At 49.1% G+C, this 17,318-nt stretch overlaps 1 protein-coding gene and 1 pseudogene across 3 annotated transcripts; both read left to right on the top strand.

Moving 5' to 3' along the window:
- Positions 1–2,459: 2,459 nt before the first annotated feature.
- On the top strand, positions 2,460–16,455 carry NUDC (nuclear distribution C, dynein complex regulator). Of its 3 annotated transcripts, XM_060140938.1 has the most exons (9): positions 2,460–2,657; positions 5,618–5,695; positions 12,712–12,915; positions 13,007–13,072; positions 13,871–13,990; positions 14,064–14,258; positions 15,465–15,548; positions 15,643–15,761; positions 16,193–16,455. In XM_060140938.1, the coding sequence occupies exons 1-9, from the start codon at positions 2,577–2,579 to the stop codon at positions 16,242–16,244; spliced, it is 999 nt and encodes a 332-aa protein (XP_059996921.1). In that variant the 5' UTR covers positions 2,460–2,576; the 3' UTR covers positions 16,245–16,455. The 3 variants fall into 3 exon arrangements, with proteins under 3 accessions (XP_059996921.1, XP_059996922.1, XP_059996920.1); XM_060140939.1 differs by lacking the exons at positions 2,460–2,657; positions 5,618–5,695 and adding an exon at positions 12,115–12,138; XM_060140937.1 differs by lacking the exons at positions 2,460–2,657; positions 5,618–5,695 and adding an exon at positions 12,145–12,336.
- Positions 3,468–4,378, top strand: LOC132516476 (cytochrome c oxidase subunit 5B, mitochondrial-like; annotated as a pseudogene).
- Positions 16,456–17,318: the final 863 nt, after the last annotated feature.

Here is a 17,318-nt window from a genome sequence, read left to right as displayed (position 1 = left end):
AACATTACACTTACCACTTTAACCATTTTTAGGTCTATAGTTCAGTGGCATTAAGTACATTTACATTGTTGTGCAACCGTCACCACCATCCATCACCAGCCATGTGAGTTCTGAGATATCTGTTAATCGACCCAAGTGGGGCTCTCCAGGAGCTCAGGAGAGGTCTGGGCCAGAGGCATCATGCAGTCACCTACAATGCCGCAGGCAACTAAGCCTGCGTGCTGCAACTACTGAGCACACATGCCACAACTAGAGAGAAGCCTGCGCACCACAAAGAAGAGCCTGCGCGCCACAACGAAAGATCCTGCATGCCTCAACAAAGATCCCGTGTACTAAGGGATCTTAGCACTAAGACCCAATGCAGCCAGCCAAATTAAAAAAAAAAAAAAAAGAGATCACCTACAGAGAAAGTATAGATAGAGGAAAAGAGGAGGGGATAAAGGACAGAGCCCCCAACAGTTATAAATCTGAGTAAGTCAGGACACTGAGAAAGAGTGTTAGTGAGGTGGGAAGAAAACCAGGTAATTGTGGTGACATGGAAGCTCTATGAGTGTGCTAGGGCTGCCATAACAGACTATTACAGACTGAGTGATAAACAACAGAAATTTATTTTCTTACAGTTCTCAGGGCTAGAAGTCCAAGGTCAAGGTGTTGGCAGGTTTGCTTTCTCCTGAGGCTTTTCTCTTTGGCTTGCTGATAGCTGCCTCATATGGCCTTTCCTCTGCTTGCTTATGAGTCCCTGGGGTCTCTTCCTCTTCTCGTAAGGACACTAGTTATATTGGATTAGGGCCCCACCCTTACGAACTCCCTTAACCTTCATTACCTCTTTAAGTAGCCCTATCTCCAAAAGCAGTCACACTGGGAGTTAAGGTTTCAACATAGGAATTTGGGGGAAATACATTTCCGTCCATAACAGAAGCCTAAGGAAAAAGAAAATTATTTCCAGAAGGAAGAAGGGGTCAACTGTGTCAAATGCAGGTAAGTCAAGTAAAGCAATAGTGGTCCACTGGCTTTGGCAATAAGTAGGTCATTGTAACCTTGGTCAGAGTATTAAAAAAAGACTAATTAGAGTAAATAAAAAAGAGATGGAAGGTGAGGAAGTGGAGAAACAAGCAATCTTTTCAAATTTTGCTGCGAAAGAGAACTGAAAATTGGGGTGGTAGGAGGAGAAGGTGGGGTCATAGAATAGTAAAAAAAGAAGTGATGGGCTTCCCTGGTGGCGCAGCAGTTAAAAATCCGCCTGCCAATGCAGGGGACACGGGTTTGAGCCCTGGTCCAGGAAGATTCCACATGCCGCGGAGCAATTAAGCCCGTGCGCCACAACTACTGAGCCTGTGCACCACAACTAATGAAGCCCGCGCACCACAACTACTGAAGCCCGCGCATCTAGAGCCCATGCTCTGTAACAATAGAAGCCACTGCAATGAGAAGCACACACACCTCAACGAAGAGTAGCCCCCACTCGCCACAACTAGAGAAAGCCCATGCGCAGCAACGAAGACCGAACGCAGCCAAAAGTAAATACATAAATAAATTTATTTTTAAAAAAAAGTGACATTGAATTGCGTTTATAAGTTGAAAGGGATGATCCAGAAGAAAGAAGATTGTGATGCAGGAGATTTAAAAAAGGATAATAAGAGTAGAATCCCTGAAAAGACTAAGATGATGAAATTCAATACAAAAGTAAAGTGGTTGGCCTTAGATGGCTGGGACCCGTCCCACACATTAATTGAAGTGAACGTTGAATAAAGCACTCATCACATAATTTGCAGGGACCAGTTTAAAATGACAATGTGGAGTCTCTTGTTCAAAAATTATTGAGAATTTAAGAGGACTTCCCTGGCAGTCCAGCGGTTAAGACTCCACGCTTCCACTGCGGGGGTGCAGGGGTTGGATCCCTGGCCGGGAAACTAGATCCCGCATGCCTCGGGGCCAAAAGAAAAATTTTTCAGGACTTCAGCAGAAGAGCATTAACCCAAGCACAGAGCCCTTATAAGCTCGGGGACCCTTCAAATTTGTATGGAGTATGTGATGATGCCGGAGGTGGGCTGTCATTCGGGCAAGTCCCTTCTCCTTTCTGGGCCTCAATTGACTCATTGAAGGGTTAGAAGAGATGACTAAGAACACTTTCCACTTCACTGTTCTACAAGCTGGGAGGTCATTCCCATAGGAACAAAGTTCGTGCCTTTTTAGCTTCCAATCCCGCCGGAGTTGGGCCCAGGGCTTTCTGGAAGGCTCCATAAAAAGCGTCTGGTGACCATAGCAACTCACACCAAACTCAGAGGCCCTCGTCTCCGCCCACAGCTTCACTGACGAGCTCTTTGATTGGCTTAGCAAGTTGACCAATGGCCGGCGAAGCGGGCTGTTTGCCGCGCGGTCAATGGCTGCAGGCCGGAAGAGAGGCGGGAAGAGAGAACTAGCAGGCGGGCCTGGGCGGCGGGGCGTGTGCGTGTTTCCGGCTCCGCTGCGGAAGGCCGAGGACTAGAGCGGCTGGACCGGACGCGACCCTAAGGACCGGAGAGCGCGGGACGCGTGTGCGGAGCTCAGATTTCGGAGCGTGGCTAGCGGCCGGCACGATGGGTGGAGAGCAGGAGGAGGATCGGTTCGATGGCATGTTGCTGGCCATGGCGCAGCAGCACGAGGGCGGCGTGCAGGAGGTAACGGCCCGTGCGGCGTTGGCTCGGCCTGGCCCACCCGGGATGCCCCAGCCACGCTCTCTCCGCCCTTCTCTGCCTTCAAGGGCCGAGATACACCGCTGGGCCTCGCGAGCTTTGGGATCCCCCCCGCATTCTTACTGCACTCCAGCTTCCGGCCTGGCCTCCTTGCCTCAAGTCTTGCACTCGTATCAGTCATGGGACCCCGGGGCCCCTCAGTAGTTCCTGTCTTAGCAGCTCCGGCGTCCCTGCACCCGCCCCTGAAAAGACCCAGAGTCTTGGGATCTCTCCCCGCCCCCCACGCTTTTTCTCCCACATACTTCTGGCCCCGTTTCTTTTCTGCTGGCCGCTCCCGAAGAGCATCCTTTAGGATGAACTGTTCTAGACATTGAGATTTGCATGTACCAAGACTTGGAACGAGCGGAAGAATGTGTGCGGTGTGTGGGGGTGGGGGTGGGGTGGTGATGTTAACACGTGGTCTTTTTAGGGCTTGAATGAGGGAATAGGAGACCTGTGTTCACAATTGTTCTACACCACCTATCAGCTTGAGACCGTTCCACGTCTCCAGGCCTCAGTTTCTTTCTTTGAGACAGAGCTACGAATCCTTATTTCCTGAACTTGTAGGAGAGTAGTCTTGAAGTGAAGGACAGTGAGGAATTCTCAGTAATCAGGCTTGAACATTCAACAAGTATCTGTTGAATGATTGATGTGTGCAAGAACATAATTCATGCGTAGTGACCAGACCCAATAACACGTAGTGTATGAAGGATAAAAACCAACTAGTCGAGATTCTAGAGTTGGTTGTTTTGAACCATGGAAAGTTCAAAAGGTAGAAAAGCCTATCAAAATCAGTCTTTCTATAAAGAAACTGAAGGAACTTGCCCAAGATCATCCAAAAGGGTCCTGACCTAGAGGGGACCAGAATCCTTAGGCCAGTGTGTGCTTTCCACAGACCATTTCTGATTCTGTGTCTCTCTGGGGACAAGTTTTCATGGAGCTTTCCATTCCCATTCTCTCATTTAGGTGCCTGTGGTGACCAAGGACTCCTAAGCCCTTTGAGGTGGGAAGAGTGCTATTAATTTGGAGATGTGAAAGGCTTCCATCCCCCACCCCCCAAATTGTTGACACAGTTGGATTTGGGAGTGAGTTCGTTTTTGAGTGAATTGAAAAAGTGTCTAGAAGCAGGAATTGAAACCATTGAGATAAATTCTAGCATCAGATTTAGAACCACTCACTTGGGCAAATAAAAGGGCTTAGTTGGCGTGAAGGCTTCAAGGTTACTGCGCGGAGCTGAAGCGCTGGCCACGCAGGCTCTGAGGGCCCGTGGTCCCAGCAGAGTCTCCGTGGTGCACTCTATGGCGTCTGGAGGTGGTGTTCCTACTGATGATGAGCAGGCCATTGGGCTGGAGAGGGAGGTCATGCTGGCTGCACGCAGGGACTAGACCCGTACAATATGCTCGCCCCAAAGGCAGCCTCAGGTACCAAGGAAGACCCTAATTTAGTCCCCTCCATCACCAATAAGCGGATAGTGGGCTGCATCTGTGAAGAAGACAACAGTGCTGTCATCTGGTTCTGGCTGCATAAAGGAGAGGCCCAGTGATGCCCTAGCTGTGGAACCCATTACACGCTGGTGCCCCACCAGCTGGCCCACTGAGCCCCTGTACTAGCTCACTCAAAATGTAATGTAAAGTTTCTTCTTTCCAATAAAGACTAGCCATTACATTGGCTTCTCCTCCAAAAAAAAAAAAGGAGGCTTAGTTATATGTGCTAATCTTAGGTCACTACTAGGTCTTTTCATTCAGCAAAAATTTTATTGAGCATGTACTCTGAGTCAGATCTGGTGCTAGGCATTGGGGATGTAGACAAAGTCATGGTTCATAGTGTCTGCTTGTGAGGAGTTCACTCTCCCGCAGAGGGTCTCTTGCTCTGGGCGAGACACTGCTAAGCACCTCACCTCCATTACCTCCTTTGGTCCTCACAGAGGATCCTCACTTATATCCCTAGAAATAGGTCCTGCTGCTGGTTCTGTTTTGTGGAGTTAAGAAACTTTCCCAAGGCCACAGAGCTAATGTGTATCAGTCTGATACCCAGACCAATGCTCTTAAATGACTTGGCTGCACTGATAACCCAGCCAGAGTTAGTTGGTCTTAACCTTCTTTGTTTTTTTGTTTTGTTTTGTTTTGTTTTGCGGTACGTGGTCCTCTCACTGCTTTGGTCTCTCCTGTTGTGGAGCACAGGCTGCGGACGCGCAGGCCCAGCGGCCATGGCTCACGGGCCCAGCCGCTCCGCGGCATGTGGGATCCTCCCGGACCGGGGCATGAACCCATGTCCCCTGCATCGGCAGGCGGACTCTCAACCACTGTGCCACCAGGGAAGCCCCTTTAACCTTCTTTGAAGTGGCTTCATTTGTTCCCCTCCTCCTAGCTCTGCCCCAGTAACTCAGCCAGTGCCACTCTGGATGGGCTTTTTATTTTGTGGAGAGGAAAGCTGGATCCCAGGTGTTTCAAGCCCTGGATGCAGAGGAGTGTCCAATATCCTCAGGCTGCTTCTAGCACCACAAAAAATGTGGAACACATATACACATGCACACAAGAAATGAGAAATCTGAGGGAGGGAGACGCAAGCGGGAAGAGATATGGGAATATATGTATGTATATAACTGATTCATTTTGTTGTGAAGCTGAAGCTAACATACCATTGTAAAGCAATTATACTCCAATAAAGATGTTAAAAAAAAAAAAAAAAAAAAGAAATGAGAAATCTGCTTTTCAGGTGATCTAGGTAAGGTTAGGCTAGGCTTCCTGGCAGAAGTGACTAAGTCAGGGCCTGTTTTCTCAGTGGGGAGGCTCGGGACGAAACAGTCCAGTCCCAAGTTCCCTTCTAGACTAAGGAAGTTAGCTTCTGTGTAGGTGAGGGGCTTCCAATATGGCATCTCTACAGCTTTGGTCTTTGTCTTCTTTCAGCTCGTGAACACTTTCTTCAGCTTCCTTCGACGCAAAACAGACTTTTTCGTTGGAGGAGAAGAGGGAATGGCAGAGAAGGTGAGTGTTGGGGACCACTGTCCCTTGGGCAGCTCTGTTTCTCCAGAAGAAGAGCTTACTTGGCCTTCCTTTGGCATAATAATAACCTATAGCAGAAGTAAAATGCCAAGGGCAAAGAGTCGGGGAAGGGAAGCAAGCTGTCATTTATTGAAGCCCCTCTCCTTGCCAGGTGCTTATCTGCCCTATCCCCATGGTCCTCTAGAAGTTTGAGAGGGGCAGATGTTACTATCCCCATTTACAAGTGAGGAAATTGGTCTGAGTTACGGGAGAGCAAGGGTTGTCCAAATATTTGAGCTGAGTTATGGGAGGCCCAGGATTGGAGCCAGAGTCTGTTGTAAAACTGCCTTCTGCCCCTGACACCATGCTTTTTGGTTCCTTTTCCATTGAGGTTTTATCTAATTACCTAGCTGGGAGATGAGAGTAGGCAAATGTTAGAAATTGAGCTTAGAAGACAGAGATATAGGAAAACTCAAAGCCGGCTATCCCAGTCTTCCCAGATGCTGTAAGCAAAAGTTCAAGGATTTGAGAATTGCAGGGTTTAAAAAAATTTTTTTTTTAATTGAAATAGTTGATTTACAATCTTGTGTTAGTTTTCAGGTGTACAGAAAAGTGAGTCAGATATATATACACACACACACACACATACAGATATATATATATATATATATATATATATACTTTTTCAGATTCTTTTCCGTTATAGGTTATTACAAGATACTGAATATAGTTCCCTGTGCTATACAGTAGGTCCGTTTTTTTTTTTTTGCGGTACGCGGGCCTCTCACCGTTGTGGCCTCTCCCGTTGCGGAGCACAGGCTCTGGACGCGCAGGCTCAGCGGCCATGGCTCACAGGCCCAGCCGCTCCGCGGCATGCGGGATCTTCCTGGACCGGGGCACGAACCCGTGTCCCCTGCATCGGCAGGCGGACTCTCAACCACTGCGCCACCAGGGAAGCCCCAGGTCCTTGTTTTTTATCTGTTTTATATACAGCAGTGTGTTAATCCCAAACTCCTGGATTATCCCTCTTCCCCTTTCCCCTTTGGTAAGTTTATTTTCTGTGTCCGTGAGTCTATTTCTGTTTTGTAAATAAATTCATTTGTATCACTTTTTAAGATTCCACATAGGAGTGATATCATATGATATTTATCTTTCTCTGACTAACTTCAGTTAGTGTGATAATCTCTAGGTCCATCCATGGTGTTGCAAATGGCATTATTTCATTCTTTTTTATGGCTGAGTAATATTCCTGTGTGTGTGTGTGTGTGTGTGTGTGTGTCTGTCTGTCTGTCTGTCTGTCTGTCTGTCTGTGTGTGTACACCACATCTTCTTTATCCATTCCTCTGTTGATGGACATTTAGCTTGCTTCCATGTCTTGGCTATTGTAAACAGTTCTGCAGTGAACATTGGGGTGCATGTATCCTTGAAGACCATGTTTTTCTCTGGATATATGCCCAGGAGTGGGATTGTAGGATCATATGGTAGCTCTATTTTTAGTTTTTTAAGGAACCTCCATACTGTTCTCCATAGTGGCTGTATCAATTTGCATTTCCACCAGCAGTGTAGGAGGGTTCCCTTTTCTCCACACCCTCTCCAGCATTTATTATTTGTAGACTTTCTGATGATGGCCATCCTGATTGATGTGAGGTGATTCCTGAGAATTGTGTTTTGTGGTATGGGTTCTGATACCTTGAACATCTTCTAATTCCTTAGGTTGTGATTCTGTTTTTGAAGATTGGTAAATGATGTCACCTCACTGAACCGTGATTTTTATAACCTTGATATTTGTTTTCACTTAAATTTAAGAGACATAATAACAAGGAGATATTTTGCAAACTGCTTTCTGTGGCTTCAGGGTTCTAACAAGCTGAAATGCTTGATAATGTGTCTTGATGGTCTGAGGCTACTCTGTTATAGACACTTTGGCCTGGAGTAGGAGTCCTGGGTTCTTGGTCTAGCTGTGTGGCCTGGTTGATTTCCCACCAATTCTCTGTTCCTTTTAATCTTCACATCTGTAAAATGGAAGAAGGAGGACTCACTGACCTGTAGGGCCCTTTGTGGCTCAAATACTCTTTCTGTATTAGCACTAGCACCTCCCATTTTTCTGTGGGCCACGACCTTGTAATATGTGCATTCATTCATTTGTAAACTAATGTTTATTGAGCACTAAACACTTTGCCTGTGTTAGCTACTATGACAGAGCCTTCAGGATTATAGAGGTGAATACAGACAATGGTCTTTGTTTTCATGGATCTCACAGTGTAGCCCCCTTACAAACCGCCCCCCCCCCAAAAAAAAAGACAATGAAGAAGTGATGGGTGTTAGGGCGGAAGTCCTGGGAGCATAAAATGGGGACTAACATAGGTTGGGGGCTCAAGGAAGACTTGATGAGAAAGAGGTGCCTGAGGTGTGAAGGATGAGTAAGATAGCAGGCAGAAGGGAGAGAGATGAATAATATTGAGAAGTGGTGTCTCAGGTGTCACGGGATGATGGTGTCACTGCTGTGTACTGGATGTCTGCTGGTCCCTCTTAGACCTCGTTATGCTCCTTGGCTCTTTGTTCCCTTAGAGTCGGCTCTTTCCCAGGAGGTTAGTCCAACTCTCAGGCAGGCAGAAATCTGTCTATTCTTCCTGCCTGGTCTCCATTTGTAACACCAGTAACTTCTTTGTATTGGGGACCTACTGTGCACCAGGCCACCAGATGCATCGTTTCCAAGTGCGTTGGTTAAGAACATGTTCTCTGGAGCTTTAGGCAGATGTGAATGGATCCTGGTCTCCCCCTCTTCCTGCTTGACAGCTGTGTGGTGTTGGGTGAATCACTTTCTGAGCCTCAGTTTTCTTCCCTGGAAGAGGGGATAATCTTTCCCTCACAGGGCTGTTTTAAGGATAAAAAGAGGTCATATAGTGTGGCTGGCACATGGGGATACAAGTTCACAGACCCTTTTTTTGGACCTCTCGGGACCAGATGTGTTTTGGGATTTAGAATTCATTGGATTTTAGGAGGCAGTACAGTGCATATATTGTACATTACGTATAGTACCCCAGTCCAGGGGTTGGAGCAGCATCATGTAATGAAACATTAATATTTCTACAGAGAAATGTGTATCAATATTTATACCAAGTGGGAGATATGACTCCCACTGTAAATGACTGTAAATACCTTCATGCTACAAACTTAGAGAAATACAAAAATACTTTTAGTTTTTATAGCTTTGGGGCTAGGCATTATGGATTCGGGTAAAGCCATAATCTAATCAGTATGTTATTGACATAGGAAGAGACGAACGGACTAGTGAAGCAGAATAGAGAATCCAGAAAAAGTCTAGCACGTATGAGGATTTAAGATGTGTCCCATAAGGTAGGTAATTCAGTTCAGTAGGCAAAGGACGATTTAATAATTCATGCTGCTACAACTGGCTACTGGTAGAAAAGCAAAACGTGTACCATACTGTACCATCTGTTTTACTCATATCTAAAAATAAATTGCAGATCAAGAAGAGCTTAGTAAGGAAAGCTGGGAAACTATGTATAACCTTGTGTGGAGGAGACCTTGCAAGGATAGAAACCTGGAAACTACAGAATAAAAGGTAGCTGTTTGCTTCTTCAAACATAGAACACATGTGTGGCAAAAGAGACGTAATGACATATGAAGTCAGTTGAAAAACAGTAGATCTGGAAAAGATGCATTGCAGAGGACATAAAATTTAATAGCCAACTTAATATGCAGGTACTCTTGTAAATTGACAAGAAAAGGATAAACAGAAAAATGGGCAGTTCCATGAAGAACATGTGAAAAGATGCTTAAATTCAGTAGTAATCAAGGAAATGTAGGAGAAAGAAACAGTGAGATGCCCTTTTTTTTCTGGTCAAACTGACAAAAATATTTTTTTAAAAATTGCTTACAGGGATGTGGAAAAAAGGGTACTCTTCAGACATTGCTGGTAAAAGTGAATTATCATAGCTGTTTAAAAACTTTATTATAAAAGATGCTCAACATCACTAATCATTAGAGAAAGTCAAATGAAAATCACAAATGAGATGTCGTCACCTTACACCCATTAGGATGGCTTCTATCAAAACCCCAGAAAACACCAAGTGTTGGCAAGGATGTGGAGAAATTGGAACTCTGGTGCACTGTTGGTGGGAATGTAAAATGGTGCAGCTGCTGTGGAAAACTGTATGGCGGTTCCTCAAAAAATTAAAAATAGGGCTTCCTTGGTGGCGCAGTGGTTGAGAGTCCGCCTGCCGATGCAGGGGACACGGGTTCGTGCCCCGGTCCGGGAGGATCCCGCATGCCGCGGAGCAGCTGGGCCCATGGACCATGGCTGCTGGGCCTGTGCATCCGGAGCCTGTGCTCCGCGGCGGGAGAGGCCACAGCAGTGAGAGGCCCGCGTACCGCAAAAAAAAAAAAAAAAAAAATTAAAAATAGAACTATCATATGATCCAGCAATCCCACTTCTGGGTGTATACCCCCCAAAATTGAGAGCAGGGTCTTGAAGAGAGATTTGTACACCCATAGCAACACTGTTCATGATAGCCAAGAAGTGGAAGCAACCCAAGCGTTCATTGATGGATGAATAAACAAAATGTCATATATACACATAATATTATTCAGCCTTTTAAAGGAAGACAGATAAGAGCACATATTGAATGATTCCATTTATATGAAGTTCTAGAACAGGAGTGTGTCCTCTCCCTCAGATGTGTCCCCCCACCCTATGGTCAGGTTCAGGACCTCATGCTTTTGGGTTTAGCTTAAATTTCCCTCTGGGGTCTCCCGTCCAGGCTGGTGGGAACCACCCTTTGCTCCCCTATCGCCCAGCCTAGGTCAGGGAGCGCTGTGTTCAGGTATGCCCACTTAGCAGTCTGGGGCTGTCTTTTAGAACTGGCCCAACCCTCCTTACCGCTTTCCCACTCTGCTGGTCTTTGGTTCCCAAAGATGTGTCCAGTGACAGAAGCTTGGCTCTGACAGCCTGCCAGTTGGTACTCCTGCGTAGGCTACGTGCTCCCAGTGATCTCTACCTGGGGCTGGGCCTGGGTAAAGCTGGTGGGAGGAGACTGGGAGGAGGGGGTCAGAGGCTGCTGTGATTGGCCTTGACTGTGCCTGGTGGTTCAGCTCTGCCCTCATCTAACCTCCAGGAGCTAGGAAAGAACAGGACGGAATGGGACGTAACATGATTCACTGGAGCTGGAAGAGGGGATGGCTCCACTCCTGCCTCCCCTTGGCCACTCATTGGCAGATGGCTTGAGTTCAAGGTCCTGATTAGGGACTTGGGACCAAGGCCCTGTGGTGGAACAGCCTCTGCTGGCGTAATTGTGCCATGACTGATCCCTTCTGTTGAAGCAGAATGGCCTTCAGGTGGCTCCTTTCTTTCTTACACACACCTCATTTTGTTAACCCATTTGGTTTGGGGGTTCTTTTGGTACCGTTTAACCTTGAAGAGTGTGGAGCTACTGCAGTGTGGTGTGAGGTTGGAGGTTTGAGGGTAAGAGGAGGAACTGGCCTCAAATGAATGAGAGGCCACAGGGCATTTGGCAGAACCCAGATCTGAGAGCCCATGGCTGACTCCAGTGACCCTGAGCCCCACGTGATTCCCCTCAGCTCTTGCAGATCCCTTTCTCCCTCCAGCTATGGCTCAGAGATTCTTGAAAGATGGTTTGTTGACCGCTGATCATGTGGGGGGTGCCCTCTGAGGCCTCCTCCAGGTGTGTGGGTTGACACAGAGTTGGGTTTCCTAAGTTGGGTAAATTCCTGAGCCTGCCAGAGCTGAAGAGGGGAAATTCAAGAGACACTTGAGCTGGTCCTGGAGGATGAGTAGGAGTTTGCCAGGCAACCTGGGAATTGGGGCAAGGATACTATAGGCAAAGAATAGCTATGTAAGACTGCTTTTAGAAATAATAAGATAGAAGCACAGAGAGATGACCTCAGGGTCACACAGGTAGGAGTAGACCAGGATCTCAAATGTAGGTGTGACTCTCACGTATGCACGAGAATTGGCCAGGAGGGCTTGTTAAAAATACAGATTGCTGGGTCATATCCCCAGAATTTCTGATGCAGTAGGTCTAGAGTGGGGCCTGAGACTTAGCATTTCTAACAAATTCTGGGTGACGCTGTTGCTGTGGGTCAGGGGAGCACACTCTGAGAGCAGCTGGTGTAAAACATGAGGCAGAACCATTTCTCCCATTGTATTTTCATAGCAGAGAAAATACAATGGGAGAAATTGCTTCTCCCCACCTTCCACCAGCTGACACTGAGTTAGCCTCAGCCAGGTGACACATGTCATGAGAGCTGATGAAACTGGGGCTTAGAAAGTGTCAAAGTTGTTTACTTGTTCAAGGCCACAGAGCCAGACAGGTGGCAACAGTATTGGGGTTGCTCTTGGGCAACAGGAGGAGCAGCTAGCAGGATGTGCGTTGGAAGCATCCTGGGAAGGTTTCATGGGAGAGGTAGGATTTGAAATGGATAGCTTGCAGGCTGAGGAGAGGAGGAGACTACCTTTTCCCTTAAGAAAGGTCTCTGGCCTGAGAGCTGGGGAAAAGCTTCTCAGAGGGGCTGAGGCTGGAGCTCTGCTTCTAACAGCTTCACTCCACAATGAAGGACTTTTCAGAGCACTTATCGTTTGGTCTGCACAACATCCCTGTGAGGTAGGGACTCATCCTTGCTGATAAGGAATCTGAAGCTCTTAACAGGTTAAGTAATTTGCCAAAAATACAACAGCTAGTGCGTGACAAAGCCTGGATCAGAATGCAGGCTGTCCAGCTTCAGTGTTGGGTCTTAGTCCCTGGACTGCCTTGTTTTATTTAAAGTGGTCGCTGTTTGTTGAAGCAGATTCTTTGCAGGTATTCTTACTACAACTCAATGGTATAGGTGTGTATTAAATCCCATTTTGTAGATGTGGAAACTGAGGTTCTGAGTGCAGTGCCTTGCCCAGGCACTTAGCAAATAGAGATAGGACTGGCCTCACGTCTTGGGACATGTCCCGTCCCCTGATGCCTCATTGCCTTCTCTTCCTTCCTCAGCTTATCACACAGACCTTCAACCACCACAACCAGCTGGCACAGAAGGCCAGGCGGGAGAAGAGAGCTCAGCAGGAGACTGAGCGGCGGGAGAAAGCGGAGCGGGCAGCCAGGCTGGCCAAGGAGGCCAAGTCAGAGACCTCTGGGCCCCAGATCAAGGAACTGACTGATGAGGAGGCCGAGAGGCTGCAGCTGGAAATTGACCAAGTAGGAGTGGGCTTCTCTCCCCTGCCCCCCTGATCCCCATTGGCACTAGAAGTGGGTGCCCTCTTGCCAAATGTTTTGCCCTTTGCCACAGAAAAAGGATGCAGAGAGTCATGAAGCCCAGCTCAAGAACGGCAGTCTCGGCTCACCAGGGAAGCAGGTGAGATGGACTAGGGCTGCTCAGGACTAGCAGGGGGCTTGGGAACTTCCGGGGACTCTTCAGCCTTTCCGTTTCTCTGGAAAGCCTTCCCCTTCCCCACCCCACCCCTCCTTAGCTTTGGGAATCCTCCCCATACTTCAAGATTCCACACTGGACCAAAGTGGGTTAAAAAAACAAAAACCCACTGGCTTTAAGCCTTGGCAGGAAAGCCCAAGAGCCAGGGAGGGCAGTGCCTGTACCTGCACCATTTGGGTGGGCTTGGGTCCGTGGGCCCAGCCTGGCCCTTCATGGTGGATTACTCTGACACACCTGGGGCATGTTCCCCTCAGGGCTCCTCCCATTGACTTGAGTCCAGCTTCCCAGATAGTCCTTGGGGCACTCATTTGGCTTTGCAGAGGTTCTGGTCTGAGACTAGGGTCTCAACCCTAGAGACACAGAAAAAAGTTGATCATTTGTCAGCCTGGTTTTATTTTAGAACAGCCCTGCTGATGGCCACCTCATGACCTGTTCTGTGCTCGGCTTTCTTCCTAAGTCCTTTGGCTTGAACTGCCAGCTGGGTGGGTCCCGTGGGTCCATCTCTGACTGTCACCGTCCCCAGCTGTCACACGGTCTAGCAGTCTGAGCTCAGGCAGAGATCAGAACAGGTTTTACCTCTGGCTCCTAGTGGGCCGTGGACTGGGCAGGGGCCAGGTCTGTACTGTTCTGTGGCTGTAGGCCCAGTGCCAGCCCTGGGCCTGGCCCAGTGGGGTTCAGTCTAGGTCTGTCAAGTAAGTAGCTGAGCACCCCATCTGTGAGCAGGAGGCTGAGGAGGCTGAGGAGGAGGAGGACGAGAAGGACAAAGGGAAGCTGAAGCCCAATTTCGGCAATGGGGCGGACCTGCCCAGTTACCGCTGGACCCAGACCCTGTCGGAGCTGGACGTGAGTGCAGGGGCTGGGGCTGAGGTGAGGGAGCCAGCCCGGGGCCGCTCCTGACTGCTCCTGCCCCGTGCAGCTGGCAGTGCCCTTCCCCGTGAACTTCCGGCTGAAGGGGAAGGACGTGGTGGTGGACATCCAGCGGAGGCGCCTCCGGGTGGGGCTCAAGGGGCAGCCGGCGATCGTGGACGGGGAGCTTTACAACGAGGTGAAGGTGGAGGAGAGCTCGTGGCTCATCGAGGACGGCAAGGTGGTGACGGTGCATCTGGAGAAGGTGCGAGAAGCCCCGTCTCCTGGCCTGTGTTGTGACTTAGGGAGGGGGGCTGCTCATGAACTCGGAGACCGTGCTGGGGGCCTGATGGACATACCTTTTTTAATCCCCACAACGAGACTTTTAAAGTAGGTCTGTCTAGTTTTAGAGTCAGGAAAAGGGTAGCTCAGAGATTTGCCCAGGCTTTTGCTTCTAGGAGGAGGTGGAGTTGGGATCAGAAGTGTCCTTAGTACCAAAGCCTTTTCCTTTCCATTAGGTTTGTACATGCATTCAATTCAACAAATACTTGAACACCTATTACGTGCCAGAGACTGTTCTAAGCACTGGAGAGAACAGTGAACAACACGTAGAAAACTGTGCCCTGAGGAAGCCTATGTTCCCTCCCTTACACCCTCAAAGAGCTGGGATTACAGACACCAGTAAATGAATGTGGTCTCTGTAAAGTGCTAGGGGTCCAAGGAAGGCCTCCATGGTACATACCATCTGACCCAGCCTACCTGACTGGCCTTGGCTGCCTCTGTGCCCTTGTACTTCCTCCCACCTGGAATGTCCTTCCCTGCTTTTTAATGTGGTTTACTGCATGTCCTTAAAGGCCTAGCCCATCCATGTATTGCTCTGACTTCTCCCTCCATGCTGGATGAATATCTCCCTCTGTACTTTTTTTTGGGTATAAATTTATTTATTTATTTATTATTTTTTGGCTGCGCTGGGTCTTCGTTACTGCACATGGGCCTTCTCTAGTTGCGGCCAGTGGGGGCTACTCTTCATTGCGGTGTGTGGGCTTCTCATTGCGGTGGCTTCTCTCGTTGCGGAGCACGGGCCCTAGGCGCCCGGGCTTCAGTAGTTGTGGTGCACGGGCTTAGTTGTTCCGTGGCATGTAGGATCTTCCCGGACCAGGGCTCGAACCCGTGTCCCCTACATTGGCAGGCGGATTCTTAACCACTGTGCCACCAGGGAAGTCCTCCCTCTGTACTTTATTCTTTCCGTTATCATGCTGATTTGTGACTGTCTCCGTGTCTCTCTCCCCCAGCCACTGGGGAGGGCAGAGGTCTTGTTCATTTGCACCCTAGGTCCCAGTACAGGCCTTCTCAGGTCCCCAGTGCAGGATGTGGATGGGAGAGAGTTTGGTTCTGGAAGGGTTGGGTGGTGGTTCCCAGGGCACAGAGCAAGCCACCACCCATCCCCCGGTGGTCCTCTTCTTCCTCTCAGATCAACAAGATGGAGTGGTGGAGCCGTTTGGTGTCCAGTGACCCCGAGATCAATACCAAGAAGATCAATCCTGAGAACTCCAAGGTGAGCCCTGGCCGGTTGGGGAGCTTCGGTTGGGAGGTGAGGGGCCTAGGTGGCCCCAGAGCTTCACCCATCCCTGTCAATGCCTGCCCCCCAGCTGTCAGACCTGGACAGTGAGACCCGCAGCATGGTGGAGAAGATGATGTACGACCAGAGACAGAAGTCCATGGGGCTGCCCACCTCAGATGAGCAGAAGAAACAGGAGATTCTGAAGAAGTGAGCAACTGAGAGATGGGGGTTTGGGGAAGGTGTCTGGGGCTTGTACCTGGGTGACAGCAACGAGTGTGTACTGAGCGGAACACAGGAGCTGCCCTGCCCCTTCCAGGATGAGCCAGCCAAGTTTATGGCTTTATAGCCTTGGCTTGCCTCCCGTAATCACTTGGTGAGGTCATCTTGAGGGCAAGGCCACCTCAGGGTAGGAAGGGGTAACAGGCGGTCATTGTCACCGACAGAAAAACAGTGCCAGTGTTGGCACCTCAGCTTTCAGCCTCAGGTCCTCAAATGGGCCTTAGAGAGAGTCCTTGGGGCCTGGCTCCAAGTTGCTCAGCGTTCTAGAGTTTAGACCTCATGTGGGGAGCTAAGAGAAGGGGACTAATTTGGGGGTGAGGGATGGCCTGTTTCACCTTCTTCCTACTTTCCCTCCCCAGGTTCATGGATCAGCATCCAGAGATGGACTTTTCCAAGGCCAAATTCAACTAGCCCGTGTTTGCCTCCCTGAACTCTTGGGGCTGAACTCCCAGCTACCCACCTTCCTTTCCCACCCTTCCCTGGGACTTGTGGGCCTCAGGGCTGGGGCAGGCGTGGGGCTGACCCACACACAGGTCTGAGGGCATCATGGGAAAAGGGCTGGGGCCTTGGGGGTGTCTTGTTTCATTTGGCCTGCTGTTACACATTAAAATTATTTACCCAATTCCACCTGTGTCCTCTCTTCCCTCTGGCCTTTCCCTGGGGGACAGGCCTCTTATGGCTGCTGCTGGGATCTGGGGGCTTGTCTTCTAGCCCAGGTTCTGCCATGTGATCAAGGGCAAGTCCTTGCCCCTCCCTGGGGCTCAGTTTCTCATTACTTAAATGGAGGATTTAAACAAGGCTTTTAGTCTGTGTATGATTCTGAGCAAAAGTGGCCAAAGGGACCAGAACATATGTCAGATTCTCACAGGGGCCCATGACTCAGCAAAGTTTAAGACCAGCCCGACTTGATTCCATTTTCATCTCTAAGACAATTTCCCACAGCAATGGGTCTGTCCTCTAGCCCTGGAGCGAGTGTTTCTACAACTACACTCTTATTTCCCAGGGGCAGAGGGCAGCAAAGGCTGGGGAGCCGCCCAGGCCTCAGATTGGCTGTGTGTGTGGTGGGGATCTGGCCGGGAAGGCAGGGTGAAGCCCAGTGGAGCCTACTGTGTGTCTCTGACCTGGACCTCTGCAGATTGTAGGGCTTCACAGTGAGCCACCGAGGGAGTGCCAGGGCTGGAGAGGTGTTCCCTTCGGTCCACATCCAGCCACCAGAGCTGACCCTTTGGTGGGGAGTACAGGTCACAGTGCAGGGTGCCACAGAGGTCATGGTTACAGCAAGAATGTCTAGGTTGGCTTGGCCAGGGTGCTACGCTCTGTGGGCCGTGGGTGACCCCTGAATTTCTGGAATACAGCATGTCTGTCCTTTTGGCATTTCAGAATAGCTTGTTAAAGATTTAAAGAAGGTATGCAGTGTTTGGCTTTGTCTGTTTACCAAACTTATAAACCCTCTTTTCTGGGAATGCCAGTAGTAGTTCCCAAGGC

The sequence above is a fragment of the Lagenorhynchus albirostris genome, chromosome 2 (assembly GCF_949774975.1).
Source record: "Lagenorhynchus albirostris chromosome 2, mLagAlb1.1, whole genome shotgun sequence".
Lineage (NCBI taxonomy): Eukaryota > Metazoa > Chordata > Mammalia > Artiodactyla > Delphinidae > Lagenorhynchus > Lagenorhynchus albirostris.
Note: the sequence above shows the minus strand (reverse complement) of the source record. Positions and strands in the feature narration are given on the sequence as shown.

Bases quoted from the DNA above. Each gene is read 5' to 3' on its own strand.
- NUDC (XM_060140937.1), top strand. From the start codon at position 12,151: ATGGATAGCTTGCAGGCTGAGGAGAGGAGGAGACTACCTTTTCCCTTA. The intron at 12,337-12,711 runs GTAGGGACTCAT...TTCCTTCCTCAG, and splicing joins CTGCACAACATCCCTGTGAG to CTTATCACACAGACCTTCAA. The intron at 13,073-13,870 runs GTGAGATGGACT...ATCTGTGAGCAG, and splicing joins TCGGCTCACCAGGGAAGCAG to GAGGCTGAGGAGGCTGAGGA.